Source organism: Aquarana catesbeiana, linkage group LG06, assembly GCF_042186555.1.
Source record: "Aquarana catesbeiana isolate 2022-GZ linkage group LG06, ASM4218655v1, whole genome shotgun sequence".
NCBI lineage: Eukaryota > Metazoa > Chordata > Amphibia > Anura > Ranidae > Aquarana > Aquarana catesbeiana.
The window spans coordinates 68,600,481-68,617,120 of record NC_133329.1 but is presented as its reverse complement, the minus strand read 5'-3'; the positions used below and the strand labels follow the sequence as shown (position 1 = coordinate 68,617,120).

Sequence of the window (16,640 nt, the reverse complement as noted above, 5' to 3'; positions counted from 1 at the left end):
AAAATTAGATTTTTTTTTTTTTTTTAAGCATGGTTAGCTGATCCTACTTTCGCCCAAATATCCCTTTCTTCCTCTTTATGAATTATATGACCAGTGTGGTTGTAAACCCTGGCCTCAGGTGATACACAGAGATAAAACAAATCGTCCTACATAAGTTCTACCTGTTTATCTGCAGTCTTCACTACACCCGTTCAAAGTCAAGATATTACTCTCATTCAGCCCTGGTTCACACTGACAGTGGGAATTAAATTGTGTGAGTTCAGCTGAACTCGCATGATTTCATTCCCACATGTCAGTCCCAACTTCGGGGACGATTTCAGAGACATCTGTGCGGGTTGTTGCACAGATGTCAATGGGAATTGCACTCCGAAGTCACTAAAAGTAGTACAGACACTACTTTTGGGAATCGGTGCATCTTGGCACCGATTCAGACGGTGCCATTGCTGCCAATTGCCGCCAATTTGGCATGCCAAATCGCTCCAATGTGAACCAGGGCTCACTGGCATTTGTCTGAGAACTCAGAAAAAAGGGGACGGAGAGCTGATGTTACACACTGGAAAGCTCGGTGAGGAGAGCTCTGAGATCTGATTGGAGGGAAGGGACACACCCCCCTCCACACGGCATACAGAAACAGAGCTGAGGCTATCAATCTGCTGGAGCTCTCTACCCTGTCACCCTTTTTCTCTTGGTGTCAGGAAAACTTGTCAGAAGTGACTCATGCTGATAGCAGAGGAAGAGGAAGGAAGCAGCAGACAGAATTTACGCTTAGTGCTCTGGATTCAGACAAGTACACACTATAGAGGGATATGCTTTGTTCATATTTCATGTCTTTGGTTTGCAACCACTTTAACATATGATATGGTGAACACATTTTTGATATATTTCGTTTATATGTTACTTTCCTCTGATATATTTCCCCCACTTGTTTAACTCAAATGATATTGAAGCAGTGCCACCCCCCGACAATAAAGCCTACTTAAAGGGCCGCAGGAAGGCAATACTTAAGGGGTTAAAGAGGAGTTTGAATAAGCCCATGAAAAATGTAAAAAAAAATAATTTTAAACTGGAATTCACACTGGTATATTATTCCAGACTGATGATTATTTTATTAAAAGAGCTCAATGTGTGTATGTTACCTTTTCTACAGATTTTTTTTCTCAAAACGACAGCTGCAATTATCCCAATTATAGTTATCACAACTGGTATGACAATACCGATAATAATGCCCACATGAAGTGAGGACTCTGGAGAAATAAAAGACAATAATAATTTAATTATTATAATAAATAATAATTAATAACAATAATTATTAATGTAATTCATTATTTAAGAAGGTAGAGCTTGTTACTAGCACATACATGGGGGATATACATTATCACATAAAGAATACCTGATTGGAATTCCTGATTATTCACACCTTCATAGAGGAGTTGGAAGTCCTCCTGTAGAGGTTCTTGTAGGGATACATGTTGGATTCTGCAGGAGAACGTTTTATTCCGGTCGTCATTGTTCGGTGTGATTGTCACAGTGCTGTTCACTTGGTACGTTCCATTGTCATATTGGAGTGGCTCTCCCATTAACTGATTCTTCAGGACTTCTCCATCTTTATACCATGTGACATTAATATTATTAGGGAAGAATCCATTGGCCATACAGGTCAGGTTGTTCTCTGTATTTCTCTGGACACTCTTGTTAAGTATGGAGATTAGAGGTCGGGCTGTAGAGGACATAGGGATGGTTAATGAAGTTGTACTTTAGATACATAAGAATGTTTTGAGTCACAACTAGTTAAAAAAATACATCTGTGAACAATAGGAATAATAAAGGACATTGAAGGAGAAGCTTGTTTGGTTGTACTTCTCCTGTGGATCACAGGAATGCAGTTCATTTTGCACTCCTGTGACCCATTTTCAGCAGACAGCGGGCTGAAGCCTGCTGTCAGCTAATGTCACAGAGCCGGTCCAGGCTCAGGAAGGATCGCGACCACATGGTCGGGACTTACCCACATGCCTGGGCCAGCAACCGGCTCAGCCTCTCGGCAAGCCACTGAGAACCTGAGCAGGCCACTCCCACCCCCTCCCCAGCTCAGCGCTCCAGTGAGTGTGGAGGGTGGGGGCAGAACAGAGAGTCAGTGACTGACAGTGACCAGCTCTCTGCTCAGGGAGCTGTGAGAACCTAGTGATCAGTAGGGTTTGATCGCTCTGTTCTTAGTGTTAGAGCTAGGGACAGATGCAGCATCCACCTAGTTAAGTATGATAAAAAAAAAAATATATATATATACTTCTGTTTTAAACCTGATTCAGAAAGCAGGAACCATCCTACTGCAGACCTGGAGGAGGTAAGTGTAATGTGTAAGTCAGGTCTTCTTGCCGGTTTTTGAAAGCATACAGTCCCACTGAAGTTTATGGGGATTTCATGACTACTGCAGAGAGCCTAAGGGAAAGGGGTGAGGAGATGAAAGATCCAAAATGATGTCATACATGAAAGGAGTCTTCATCTGTATTTTCTTTTCTTTCATCTGGAGGAGTGGAAGAAGGGCTTTTTCATCTAAGCAAACCTGCGTGCCTGAGCTAAGGGGGGAGGGATTCCAGGAAGTAAATGCTACATGAATCTGCCCTTATTCAAGATGGCCATGGCTACATATGCTAGTCAGGGTGTTTTTTAAAGTGATTTCTCAGCAAAATAACATACATATATGGAAGGAGCTCTAGATCGAAAGATAAAAGATTCCAAATTAATTTATCGATATTGTGTTAAAAGACAGTCAAAGCATTTCAGGGATCAAAGAAACTCCCCCTTTCTTGGGTGGGTGCATGTGATCAGCACAGGGCCAATAAGCACTGTCCAGACAGAGGGTCAGGGGTCCTGCATCCTCATAGGACAATCAGAAGAGAATGAAAACTCCTCCTACAAGCTTTGATATAAGTCACAAGACTGCTATATACTGCTAATGAGAAAAGGTATTTAGCAGTTTATATTAATATAATAATATAATATTATATTTAAATACTTGCATTTCCATGTTCTGTGTATTGTGGGAGACCAGATATAGTAAATGCAGGGTCCTGGGTTTAGTAACACTTTAAGCCTTGGTGAAGGGAGAGTTCCTTTGACCCCCAAAACTCGCTGGCTGTCTTTTAACACAATCTCAATAAATGAATTTGGACTCTTAACTTTTAGACTGGCTCTCCTTCTATGTATGAATGCAGTGTTTTTTTAATGGTAACCCACTGGAGGGTAGCCTTGTCTGTTGTGAGTAGGGATGAGCTTCGTGTTCGAGCCGAACCCATGTTCGACTCGAACATCGTCTGTTCGCCCGTCTGATCGTCTGTTCGGCCCATAATTCACTGCGGCATCGCAGTGCATTGCTGGCTGATGATTGCCCAAGCATGCACTATGACCCGCATGCTTGGCCAATCACAGCACCGTCTGAACAGAGAGCCGTAATTGGCCAAAGCCAAGGAGGCTTTAGCCAATTATGGCTCAGGGGATTTAGTACACGCCCCACACTATATAAGGCCACCTGCACGGCTGCCCTGTGTAATGTGTGTTCCGGCGTTGAGAGAGATAGACAGAGAGACAGTGTCATTTGATTTACGTTAGATATTTTAGGCAGGACAGTCAGTAAATTAGCTGCACTTACAGTGTATTGTATATATATATACACATCCCAGGTGTTGTGTATATATATATATATATATATATATATATATATATATATATATATGCACTGTATTCAGTTTAGCTAGATCTGTTCCTGTTATCTTGCTACTGACAGGCAGGCTTGTCTTGTTACAGTATTTACAGCTACCTGAAGAACATTGCTGGTGTTCTTTTGATCCTATTAGTACCACAGTCAGGCAGCTAGACTATTTACAGTTAGTGTAGTGCGTCCTCCTCACAGTGTTCAGTTAAAGCTACAAGTTAGTTTAGTGCGTCCTCCTCACAGTGTTCAGCTAAAACTACAAGTTAGTGTAGTGTGACCTCTGCACAGTGTTCAGCTAAAGCTACAAGTTAGTGTAGTGCGTCCTCTGAACAGTGTTCAGCTAAAACTACAAGTTAGTGTAGTGCGAGCTCTGCACAGTGATCAGCTAAAGCTACAAGTTAGGGTAGTGCGTCCTCCTCACAGTGTTCAGCTAAAACTACAAGTTAGTGTAGTGCGACCTCTGCACAGTGTTCAGCTAAAGCTACAAGTTAGTGAAGTGCGTCCTCCTCACAGTGTTCAGCTAAAGCTACAAGTTAGTGTAGTGTGACCTCTGCACAGTGTTCAACTAAAGCTACAAGTTAGTGTAGTGCGTCCTCTGAACAGTGTTCAGCTAAAGCTACAAGTTAGTGTAGTGCGTCCTCTGAACAGTGTTCAGCTACAGCTACAAGTTAGTGTAGTGCGAGCTCTGCACAGTGTTCAGCTAAAGCCACCTGTAGAAGGTTGGTGGTGTTTTCCTGATCCTATCACTACCACAGGCAGCTAAATAAGCTACAAGTTAGTTTTTGCGAACTCTGCACAGTGTTCAGCTAAAGCTACCTAAAGAAGGTTGGGGGTGTTTTCCTGATCATATCACTACCGCAGGCAGCTAAATAAGCTAAAAGTTATTTTTTGCGAGCTCTGCACAGTGTTCAGCTAAAGCTACATGTAGAAGGTTGGTGGTGTTTTCCTGATCCTATCACTACCGCAGGCAGCTAAATAAGCTACAAGTTAGTTTTTTGCGAGCTCTGCACAGTGTTCAGCTAAAGCTACCTGTAGAAGGTTGGTGGTGTTTTCCTGATCCTATCACTACTGCAGGCAGCTAAATAAGCTACAAGTAAGTTTTTTGCGAGCTCTGTATAGTGTTCAGCTAAAGCTACCTGTAGAAGGTTGGTGGTGTTTTCCTGATCCTATCACTACCGCAGGCAGCTAAATAAGCTACAAGTTAGTGTAGTGCGACCTCTGCACAGTGTTCAGCTAAAGCTACCTGTAGAAGGTTGGTGGTGTTCTCATACTACAGGCAGGCAGTTGATTTTGCTAGCTGCAGTATCAGTATATATATATATATATATATATATATATATATATATATATATATGTATATATATATATATATATATATCCCAACTTAGTGCAGCTACAGGCCATTAGTATGTCTGGAAGGCCAACAAGGAGAGGCAGAAAGTCACAAGCCAATAAAAGAGGGCAAGCAGGCTCTGTGTCTAGAGGCAACAGTGCTGGTCGTGGAGACAGTGCATCCTCATCAGCACATGGCCGTGGGACACGCTTGGCCTTTTTTTCTGCAGCTGGCCGCGTTGAGCCGCAACATGCGGAAGACTTGGTCGAGTGGATGACCAAGCCGTCCTCATCCTCCTCATCCTCTCTCACCCATGCTCAGGGTACTTTGTCTGGCAAAGCAGCTGCCAACACGGCCTCTTCCCTCAGCTCAATGGCATCAGTGACTCCTTCCCTATCCCCACCATGTCCTCCTTAGGAGTCCCTCAAACTGTTTGACCACAGTGTTGGGTACATGCTCCAGGAGGATGCCCAGCGTTTAGAAGGCTCTGATGATGATACTGAGCTAGATGAAGGCAGTAACGTGAGCACGGACAGAGGGTGTGCCCAAGAAGGACAGCAATCTGGCAGTCATGCTCCCCCTGCTGCAGCATACTGCCAGGTTTGCTCCAGTGATGAGGAGGGAGGGGATGATGAGGTCACTGACTCAACGTGGGTGCCTGATAGGGGAGAGGAAGAGGAGGAGGCACATCACCAACGAGGCAGGATGCCCTCCAGGGGCCAGCCTAAGGGCAGCACACTGACTGCATCACACCCCAAAGCTCCACATGTGTAGGTCGTTGCTGTCTCTGCACGTTATTCCAAAAGTTCTTTGGTGTGGGCCTTTTTTGAGACAAGTGCATCAGATCGCACCGCTGCTATTTGCAACATATGTCTCAAACGTATCTCGCGTGGTCAAAACATCTCCAGCTTGGGCACCACATGCTTGACCAGATATATGTTGACCTACCATGCAGTTCGTTGGCAAGCGTATCTAAAAGACCCACACCAAAGAACAAAGGGGACCTCTCCTTGCTCCTCATCAGCTGAGATCTCCAACCCCACTATATCTTCAGTCCTCTCTGAGACCTGCACTGAGAGGAATGAAGGTGTAGAATTAGGTGTGTCACAGCCAAGTACTTGTGGGCAATCTGCTTTCGGTACACCGATGTCAGATTGTACCAGGCAAATTTCCCTGCCCCAGCTGCTGCACCGGCGAAAGAAGTTCGCTCTCAGCCATCCACATGCCCAGCGGTTAAATGCTAGCTTGGCAAAATTGCTAGCACTTCAACTGCTACCATTTCAGTTGGTAGACACTGCCCCCTTCCATGAGTTTGTGGAATGTGCGGTTCCTCAGTGGCAGGTACCTAAACGCCACTTTTTCTCATGGAAGGCGATTCCGGCTCTCTACCAGCATGTGGAAGGCAATGTCCATGCCTGGCTGGACAGGGCGGTCAGCGGTAAGGTGCATATTACCGCTGACTCATGGTCCAGCAGGCATGGACAGGGACGTTACCTAAGTTTCACCGCGCATTGGGTGACTCTGCTGGCAGCTGGGAAGGATGCAGGACAAGGTGCAGTAGTGTTGGAGGTTGTTCCGCCACCACGCCTCCAAAATGCCATTACTAATGATTGTGACACACCTCTCTCCTCCACCCCCTCCTCTTCTTCTTCCTCCATGGCCTCTTCCTGTGCTTTGTCCTCGGAACCAGTGGTGCTCCGTAGGTGTTCAAGGGGCTACGCAAGTACGCAGGCCAAAAGATGCCATGCGGTGCTTGAGCTGGTGTGCTTGGGGGACAGGAGCCACACTGGGGCAGAGGTTCTGTCAGCTCTGCAGGGGCAGGTTCAGCGGTGGTTGACGCCACGCCAACTTAAGGCAGTAATGGTGGTTTGCGACAATGGCACCAACCTCCTCTCAGCCCTCCGACAGGGACAACTGACCCATGTGCCCTGTTTGGCTCACGTCCTTAACTTGGTGGTGCAGCGGTTCTTTGGCAGGTACCCGGGCTTACAGGATGTCCTGAGGCAGGCCAGGAAAGTCTGTGTGCATTTCCGCCGGTCATATAATGCCAGTGCTCAGCTGGCAGACCTCCAAAAGGAATTTAACCTGCCCAAGAACTGCCTAATCTGTGACATGCCCACCAGGTGGAACTCAACGTTGGCCATGCTGCAGCGGCTGCACACGCAGCAGAGGGCCATCAATGAGTAGCTGTGCAACTATGGCACCAGGACAGGGTCAGGGGAGCTTGTTTTTTTTTTCCCCACGCCAGTGGGCCATGATCAGGGATGCATGCATTCTCCTGTCACCATTTGAGGAGGCCACAAGGATTGTGAGCAGTGACAGTGCATGCATCAGTGACACTGTCCCCCTTGTCCACCTGCTGGAGCCCACGCTGCGTGGAATATTGGACAGGGCACTTGAGGCAGAACAGAGGCAGGAAGAGGAGGACTTCCTTAGCTCTCAAGGCCCCCTTTATCCAGACAGTGTTCCTGTGTGCCCGCCGATCACACAGGAAGAGGAGGAGGAGGATTGTGTCAGTATGGAGGTGGAGCCTGGCACTCAGCATCAGCAGCAGTCTTTAAGGGATCAGTCCCAAGAAACACATGGACTTGTACGTGGTTGGGAGGAGGTGGCTGCGGACCATGACGTCCTTAGTGACCCAGAGGACTCCGGACCGAATGCCTCAGCAAACCTACGCTGCATGGCCTCCCTGATCCTGCAAAGCCTGCAAAAGGATCCTCGTATTCGTGGTATCAAGGAGAAGGACCAATACTGGCTGGCAACCCTCCTTGATCCACGTTACAAGGGTAAGGTTGCAGACCTTATCTTGTCGTCGCCGAGGGAGCAGAGGATGAAACATCTTCGGGAGGCCTTGCAGAAAGGTCTGTGCAACGCCTTCCCAGAGACTGGGAGGTTACAAACTCCTGTTTCTGGACAACGTATTGCTGAGGCTTCGGTCAGTCAAAGAAGAAGCGGTGGAGAAGGTGGCTGTCTGACCGATGCGTTCAGACAATTTTTTAGACCGCAGCCCCAAGGTATGATCGGTTCCAGCAACCATCGCCAGCGTCTGTTTTACATGGTGCAGAAATACCTAGGGGCAAGAGCTGACTTGGACCCCTTTCCCACCGAATATCCTCTGGGTTACTGGGTCTTGAGGATGGATCACTGGCCAGAGCTTGCACAGTATGCAATTGAGCTACTGGCCTGTCCTGCATCCAGCGTTCTTTCGGAACGCACATTCAGTGCTGCTGGAGGCTTTGTAACCGATCACAGGGTGCGTCTGTCCACCGACTCGGTCGATCAACTGACCTTCATAAAAATGAATCAGTCTTGGATCACCACCAGCTACCAAGCACCTGATGCTGATGTAACCGAATAATTTTTTTTGAAATCTCAGATCCCTTTAAAGACTGCCTATGCTGATGCTGAGTGACTATCCTGAGTAATTATCCTCTTCCTCCTCAATGATCATGCTGATAGCTTGTAAGGGCGCCGCCACCAGTGCCTAAGGCCCAATTTTTCAGCCCCTGTTTAACAGGGGCATGTAATTACAATTTTTGATGCAATACTTTGCAGCAGGGCTCATTCCTGCGTTCCAACTAGAGTATCTGTGAGGGGTTGCAGTGTTGTGGCACCAGCACCAGTGTCTAAGGCACAATTTTTAAGCCCCTGTTCAACAGGGACATGTAATTAGAATTCTTGATCTAATATTTCACAGCAGGGCCCGTTTCTGTGCCCACCAAGATTAACTGTGAGGACTTACAGTGTTGTGCCACCAGCACCACCACCACCACCAAAGGCCCAATTTTTCTGGCCCTGTTCAACAGGGGCATGTAATTACAATTCTTGATTGAATATTTCACAGCAGGGCCCGTTTCTGTGCCCACCAAGATTAACTGTGAGGACTTACAGTGTTGTGACACCAGCACCACCACCACCACCACCAAAGGCCCATTTTTTCAGCCTCTGTTCAACAAGGGCATGTAATTAGAATTCTTGATCTAATATTTCACAGCAGGGCCCTTTCCAGCGCCCACCAAGAGTAACTGTGAGGACTTACAGTGTTGTGGCACCACCACCACCATCACCACCATCACCAAAGGCCCAATTTTTCTGGGCCTGTTCAACAGGGGCATGTAATTACAATTCTTGATCTAATATTTCACAGCAGGGCCCTGTGAGGGCTTACAGTGCTGAGGCCACAACAACACCTAAGGCCCAAATTTCTTCAGAGTATATAGGACAGGCCCCTACTTTCAAACATCCAAGTTACAAACGACTCCTACTTGCAAACGGAAGGAGACAACATGAAGTGAGATGAAATCTGCCCCATAGGAAGGGAAATTCTCTCCTGTAAGAGTTAATATGGGAAAAACTTTTCTCATTTCCACTGATGCTTTATCACCAATCCTTGTTTCACTAAAAACTCCAAATTTTCAAAAAACATTTGTCATTGGGACAAAAAGTAAGGTGAAATCTTCTGAAAAGGATCACAGACAGCAAAACAAATGTCACAGGGGTGATAACCCTTCCCTATGTTTTCCAAAAAAGCTTAAAACAGATTTTTTGGCTGGAGCTACACTTTAAAAATGTACCAGTTCAAAATTACAAACAGATTCTTCTTAACAACAAACCTACAGTCCCTGTCTTGTTTGCACCGCCTGTATACTGCTGTTCAGAGTATATAGGGCCTGGGGGCCCTACGCCTTTCCTTTTTTTAATTTGGGTACGGGGTTCCCCTTAATATCCATACAGGACCCAAAGGGCCTGGTAATGGACTGGAGGGTACCCATGCCGTTTGTCTCACTGATTTTCATCCATATAGCCGGGACCCGACATTACATTAAAGCCGCAAGCAGTTTTAAATGATTTTTTTTCCTTTAAAAATGTCATTTTGTGCAGGGACTGTTCTAAGCACGGGAAACACACACCACTTTACAGGCATACTATAGACACCCCCCAGGTACGATATTTAAAGGAATATTTCACTTTTTTTTTTTTTTTTTTTTACTTGAAGTATCATTAAAATCACTGCTCCCGAAAAAACGGCCCTTTTTAAAAGTTTTTTTTGCATTGATACGTGTCCCCTGGGGTAGGACCCGGGTCCCCAAACCCTTTTTAGGACAATACCATAAAAATTAGCCTTTAAAATGAGCACTTTTGATTTTGAATGTTCGAGTTCCATAGACGTCAATGGGGTTCTAACGTTCGTGCGAATTTTCGGTCCGTTCGCAGGTTCTGGTGCGAACCGAACCGGGGGGTGTTCGGCTCATCCCTAGTTGTGAGCAGCCTAACCTGAGCCAGTGGTCTCTTCAAATGTTTTTTGCCCTCTCGCTATCTTGTTTAAATTCATATCAAAGCACCAGTGCCAATTGGATTCCCTTTTTTTTTATTGACAAAATAAAATATTAACAAAATAAAGCATGGAGACATGGATTAATGGGTGCGGTTGCTTTGAATGTTAAAAAAAAAATAAAAATAGTGCTTTCAGTTTGTGGTGCTTTTTTTGCTAGAAAATTACTTAAAACTAGAGCTGCACAATTAATCGTTAAAACATCATGATCTCGATTTAATCCCCCTGACAATCCCTATTGCAGAGTTTGCAGATTCTTTCATATAACAAGAGGAGAGACTTATCTGCTCACTCAGCTGTCAAAAAGAAAACATCCGGGCAGTCTGCCAAGTTCTTAAAATAAAACATTGTAACTAACTCTTCCTTCTTAGAAAGGGAAACTTCTGTGTGTAAAGAAAAAATTCAGGCAGTCTGCCAAGTTTTTAAACAACGTGTAAATGCAGGAAGTTTAACCACTTAAAGTCCAAATCTTTTTCTGACACTTGTTTCTTAAGTTAAAATCAGTATTTTTTGCTAGAAAATTACTTGGAACCCCCAAACATTATATATATTTTAGCAGAGACCCTAGGGAATAAAATGTCTATTGCTGCAATATTTTATGTCACACTGTATTTGCCCAGCGGTCTTTCAAACGCAATTTTTTGGGAAAAAATACACTTCAATGAATAAAAAAAAAAAACAGTAAAGTTAGTCCAATTTTTTTTTGTTTTAATGTGAAAGATGATGTTACGCCGCGAGAATCGTGAGAGAATCGTGATCTATCTTCTAAGCAAAAAAATTGTGATTCTTATTTTAGCCAGAATCATGCAGCTCTACTTCAAACCCCCAAAAAATTCTATATTTTCTGAAAGCAGAAGACCTGTAGAATAAAATAATGGTAATTGCATTTTTTGATGTCACAAGATTTTGCACAATTTTCTGTAAAATAACACTAAAATTAATTTTAACCACTTGGCGACCAGCAACAGTACTTACCGTAGCAGCAGGTCAGCACCTGCAGGCAAAATCATGTACATTCAAGTGATTTTGCCTGCTCGGGCCAAGAGGGTTGCTGCACCCCCCTCTCCCTCCCCCTCCCCTCCCACGCAACCGATGTGCCCACCGCACACAGAGGACAAGGGGGTCACCTTACCAGCCGTGTTGGACATGGTTGCATTGCAGGTGTAGCACCACCCCACTCATATAGGGTGTAGTGGCAGATGGTACCCCCTGCTGACCGTGACATGCCACATTTTTTTTTTGCCATGCCACGGAGCACAACTTCACTCTCATGACAATGTGTATGGGGCTGTCAGGCAATCATTGTTTGGTTTTGATAGGTGTCTGAGGAGAGTCGAACACGTGTTAACCCCTTAGTGAAGACCGTATGCAAATTTGCGTTTGTGGCTTTAAGGGGTTATACCGGGGTGATGCCTGCAGCTGCAAACTAGGTTGAGATTGGAAGAAAATTGGCTTTGATCGAGTCTCCTATGTAAAACCCCGGAAGCGACGTCACAACATTACTTCCTGTTTACTCGGCTGCCAATGGCTTGGATTGAAAATACAGTATTTATAATTGCCGTTTTTGTCGATCTGAATACTTTTAAGTTCAAAGGAGGTGATTTGGGGTCTTTTAGACCCCCGATACCTCCATAAAGAGTACCTGTCACCACCTATTACTAATTTTTTTAAAGCGCCCTACCGCGGGGAGCGTGCTCACGCAGCAAAGAAAATGCCTGCGTAAGTCACGTCCTGAAACGTAAGCGGTGTTCAAATCACACATGTAAGGTATCGCCACGATCATCAGAGTGAGAGCAATAATTCTAACAAAAGACCATAACATTTTTTTAAATTGTCACCTATGGAGATTTTTAGGTACCGTAGTTTGTTGCCATTTCACGAGTGTGCGCAATTTCAAAGCATGACATGTTAGGCATCAATTTACTTGGCGTTACATCCTCTTTCACATTATACAAAAAAATTGGGCTAACTTTACTGTTTCGTTTTTTTTTTTATTTATGAATGTGTCTTTTTTTTCCCAAAAAATTGCGTTTAGCGCGTGCCGTAAAATATTGCAATGATCGTCATTTTATTCTCTAGGGTCTTTGCTAAAAAATATATATAATGTTTGGGGGTTCTAAGTAATTTTCTAGCAAAAAATATAGATTTTAACTTGTAAGCAACAAATGTCAGAAATAGGCTTAAGCATGAAAGGGTTAAACTTGTTTCAGCAGCCCAGTTTTGCCACATGACAGTGCCCATGTGAAAGGAGCTCTACCCTTTGAATATAATACAAATGTCTTTAACCACTTCAGCCCCGGAAGGTTTTACCCCCTTCCTGACCAGAGCACTTTTTACAATTTGGCACTGCGTCGCTTTAACTGACAATTGTGTGGTGGTGCGACGCTGTACCCAAACAAAATTGACGTCCTTTTTTTTCCCACTAATAGAGCTTTCTTTTGGTGCTATTTGATCACCTCTGCAGTTTTTATTTTTTGCGCTACAATTTGCGCGACAATTTTGAAAAAAAAAACAATATTTTTAACTTTTTGCTATAATAAATATCCCCAAAAATGGTTTTAAAAAAACAAATTTCTTCATCAGTTTATGCCAATATATATTCTTCCACATATTTTTGGTAGAAAAAAAATTGCAATAAGCGTATATTGATTGGTTTGCGCAAAAGTTATACCGTTCACAAACTATGGGAAAGATTTATGGCATTTTTGTTATTATTTTTTTTACTAGTAATGGCGGTGATCTGTGATTTTTAGAGGTGTTGCGACATTGCGACGGACAGATTGGACACTTTTGACACTATTTTGGGACCATTGTCATTTATACAGCGATCAGTGCTATAAAAATGCACTGATTACTGTGTAAATGAAACTGGTAGGGAAGGGGTTAACACTAGGGGGCGATCAAGGGGTTAAATGTGTGTTCCCTAGGTGTGTTCTAACTGTATGGGGATGGGAGTGACTAGGAGAGGAGGCATTTCGTTGTTCCTACTTACTAGGAACAAACGACATGTATCCTCTCCTCTGACAGCACAGGGATTTGTGTGTTTACACACACATCCCCATGCTGGCGCTCCTGCACGTGATCGCCGGCCACGCTCATCGGGTCCCCCGCCGTGCAGCGGGCACGCGCCCTCTGGCAGCTCTTAAAGGAACCCTGGACCCGTACAGGGTTTCGCACAAGGGAGCCATTTTGCCCTCGTAAAGACATGAGCCAGTCGGGAACTGGTTAACCACTTGCCTACTGGGCACTTTTACCCTCTTCCTGCCCAGGTCAATTTTCAACTTTCAGTGCTGTCACTCTTTAAATGACAATTGCGCGGTCATACAACATTGTACACATTTTGACATTTTTATCATTTTTTCACACAAATAGAGCTTTCTTTTGGTGGTGTTTCATCACCTCTGAGTTTTTTTTTTTTTTTTGCTAAACAAATAAAGAAAGACCACACATTTTGAAAAAAAAACGTTTTCTTAGTTTTAGTTATAAAATTTTACAAACAGGTAATTTTTCTCCTTCATTGATGTGCGCTGATGAGGCTGCACTAATGAGCACTAATAGGCCATACTGATGAACACTGATAGGCTGCAATGATGTGCACTGATGAGACGGCACTGATGGACACTGTTGAAGATGCACAGATGATGAGGCTGCACTGATGGGCACTGATAGGCGGCACTGATGGGCACTAATAGGCAGCATTAAGTGCTGATGGGCACTGTTTGGCATCACTGATGAGCACTGTTTGGTACTAATTGGCATCACTGATGAGCACTGTTTGGTACTAATTGGCATCACTGATGAGCACTGTTTGGTACTAATTGGCATCACTGATGAGCACTGTTTGGCACTAATTGGCATCACTGATGAACACTGTTTGGCACTGATTGGCATCACTGATGAGCTATGTTTGGCACTGATAGGCAGCATTTATGAGCACTGTTGGGGCTGCACTGATACCGTATATACTCAAGTATAAGTCGTTCTGAGTATAAGTCGAGGCCCTAATTTACCACAAAAAAATGGGAAAAACTTAGTGACCCGAGTATAAGACGAGGGTGAGAAATGCACAGCTACTGTAAGTGGAAAAGAGGGTCAACAATGCCCATTTGCAGCCTCACTGTGCTCAGTTGCAGCCATAGGTCCCCCGAACTTCAAACTCGGTAGTTAAGGGTTCCTAGATGCCCCCTAGCTGCAGCCAAAATTTGGGGTCTCTGAACCCAAATGGTTCCGAAATGACATTGCTGCAGATGGACACAGTTGACAGATTTTGGGGCCCGTATCTCGGGGCCACTTAGTGCTAGGAACCCCAAATTTGGTGTGCAAACACAAAAATCAGTTCAGAAAATGTCAAGCACTTTTCTGCAGCAGAGAATGACATTTTCTGAACCGGCTTTGGGGCCCCGTATCTCGGGGCCACTTGGTCCTAGGAATACCCATCTTTGGATATGTTATGGCACCCGTTCCACTGGGTTTGCACACCAAATTTGGGGTTCCTAGCACCTAGTGGCCCTGAGATACGTGGCCCCAAAGTCGGTTCAGAAAATGTCAAGCACTTTTCTGCAGCAGAGAATGACATTTTATGAACCGATTTTGGGGCTCCGTATCTCGGAGCCACTTAGAGCTATGAACCCCATCTTTGGATATGTTGTGGTACCAGTTCCTCTGGGTTTGCACACCAAATTTGGGGTTCCTAGCACAAAGTGGCCCTGAGATATGGAGCCCCAACCTCAGTTTGGAAAATGAAATTTTTTGCTACAGAAAAGTGCTTGACTTGAGTATATGTCGAGGGGGGCACTTTCAGCACAAAAAAATGTGCTGAAAAACTCGAATTATACTCGAGTATATACCATAATCAGGACGCTAATGTCACTGATTATCAGAGCAGATGTCCCCTGAATGCTATCCGGTTACAGGCTCTCTCCTCTCTTCACACTGTGACAGCATGAGGAAAGGAATGCCGATAACCAGCAAGTGTGTTTACATCGGAATCAGCTGTGATTGGACAGCTGATCACATGGTAAAAATCCGCTGTGATTGGCTCTTTACCCCAGTCTGTGATTAGCTGTGTCCCAAGGACACAGCGATCACAAAGCACACAGGGCGCAATCACGGGAGGATGTCATATGCCGCCCTCCCAGAACTGAACTGGCTGATCTCACTGTAGCATTCATTTTTCTATAGCGCGGTTCGCAGTTGATTAAACTGTAGCTTTTTTTGCAGCTACTACAAACATCCGTCTTGTCGGATTTCACCTGAAGGAGACACTTTGGGATTGTTTAACAGGCTGAAGAAGACTGCATTAGGCATACAGGTTTAGTTTCAGTGTTGGCCTGGGATGACCAGAAGATCTGAGGACAATACATCAGAACTACTAAGACAGCTAAACAAATTCTTCTATTGCCGCGTACACACAAGCGGACTTTCCGTCAGACTTGGTCGGGAGGACCGGACTCTGTCGGACAATTGAATCGTGTGTGGGCTCCAGCGGACTTTTTTTCCCCAAAAGTCTGACAGACCTAGAAATAAAACATGTTTCAAATCTTTCCGACAGACTCGAGTCGAAAAATCCGCTCGTCTGTATGCTAGTCCGACGGACTAAAACCGACGCTAGGGCAGCTATTGGCTACTGGCTATCAACTTCCTTATTTTAGTCTGGTCGTACGTCATCACGTACGAATCTGTCAGATTTTGGTGTGATTGTGTGTGTCCAAGTCCGTTCGTTTGAAAGTCCGGCAGACCTATGCTGCAAAGTCCATCGGAAAGACTGTCGGACCTAGTCCGTCGAAAAGTCCGCTTCTGTGTACGAGGCATTACTATACAGCCTACAAATGAGGATGAGTGGATAGCAACAACCAACCTGAAGTCTCCTCCTGTACATGTGAGACCAGTCGTTCTTAGTTGGAAATGTCACAGGGGTATAGGATCAGTGTGAACATCAACCTCTGCAATCCTTATTGATACAGTACCAGATTGTATTATCTTCACATGCACACAGATTTTCTATCAAATTTGCCCCAAGATTCCCCATAATGGGGTCCCTTTCCAACCCCAGGCCCATAACAGTCTTGTTAGTGGCTACAGCTATTGCTACACTATTGTTAAATGCATGGATTACAAACTGTAGATATAAGCTGTAACAACCTAAAAAATACAGAACACTAAGTGGAATAATGGAACAAAATTACTACAAAAATCATGTGAGAATAACTAATTGCAGGCGAAACATGTCACAGTAAAGAGATGGTGAAGAGGATGCATATGGGTGGGAG

General features: G+C 44.6%; 1 protein-coding gene across 12 annotated transcripts in view; it reads right to left on the bottom strand.

The window, feature by feature from the left end:
• LOC141148587 (uncharacterized) overlaps positions 1-16,640 on the bottom strand; it is a 580,328-nt gene that overhangs the window by 137,498 nt on the left and 426,190 nt on the right. For 9 of the 12 annotated variants that reach the window (XM_073636167.1, XM_073636176.1, XM_073636171.1 and 6 more), the window contains 2 exons: positions 1,391-1,717; positions 1,137-1,244 (listed from right to left, as the gene is read on the bottom strand). In XM_073636167.1, the coding sequence (XP_073492268.1) occupies positions 1,137-1,244; positions 1,391-1,717 (435 nt within the window). The remainder of the gene's footprint in view (positions 1-1,136; positions 1,245-1,390; positions 1,718-16,640) is intronic. The other 3 variants (XM_073636168.1, XM_073636172.1, XM_073636169.1) reach the window with 2 other exon arrangements.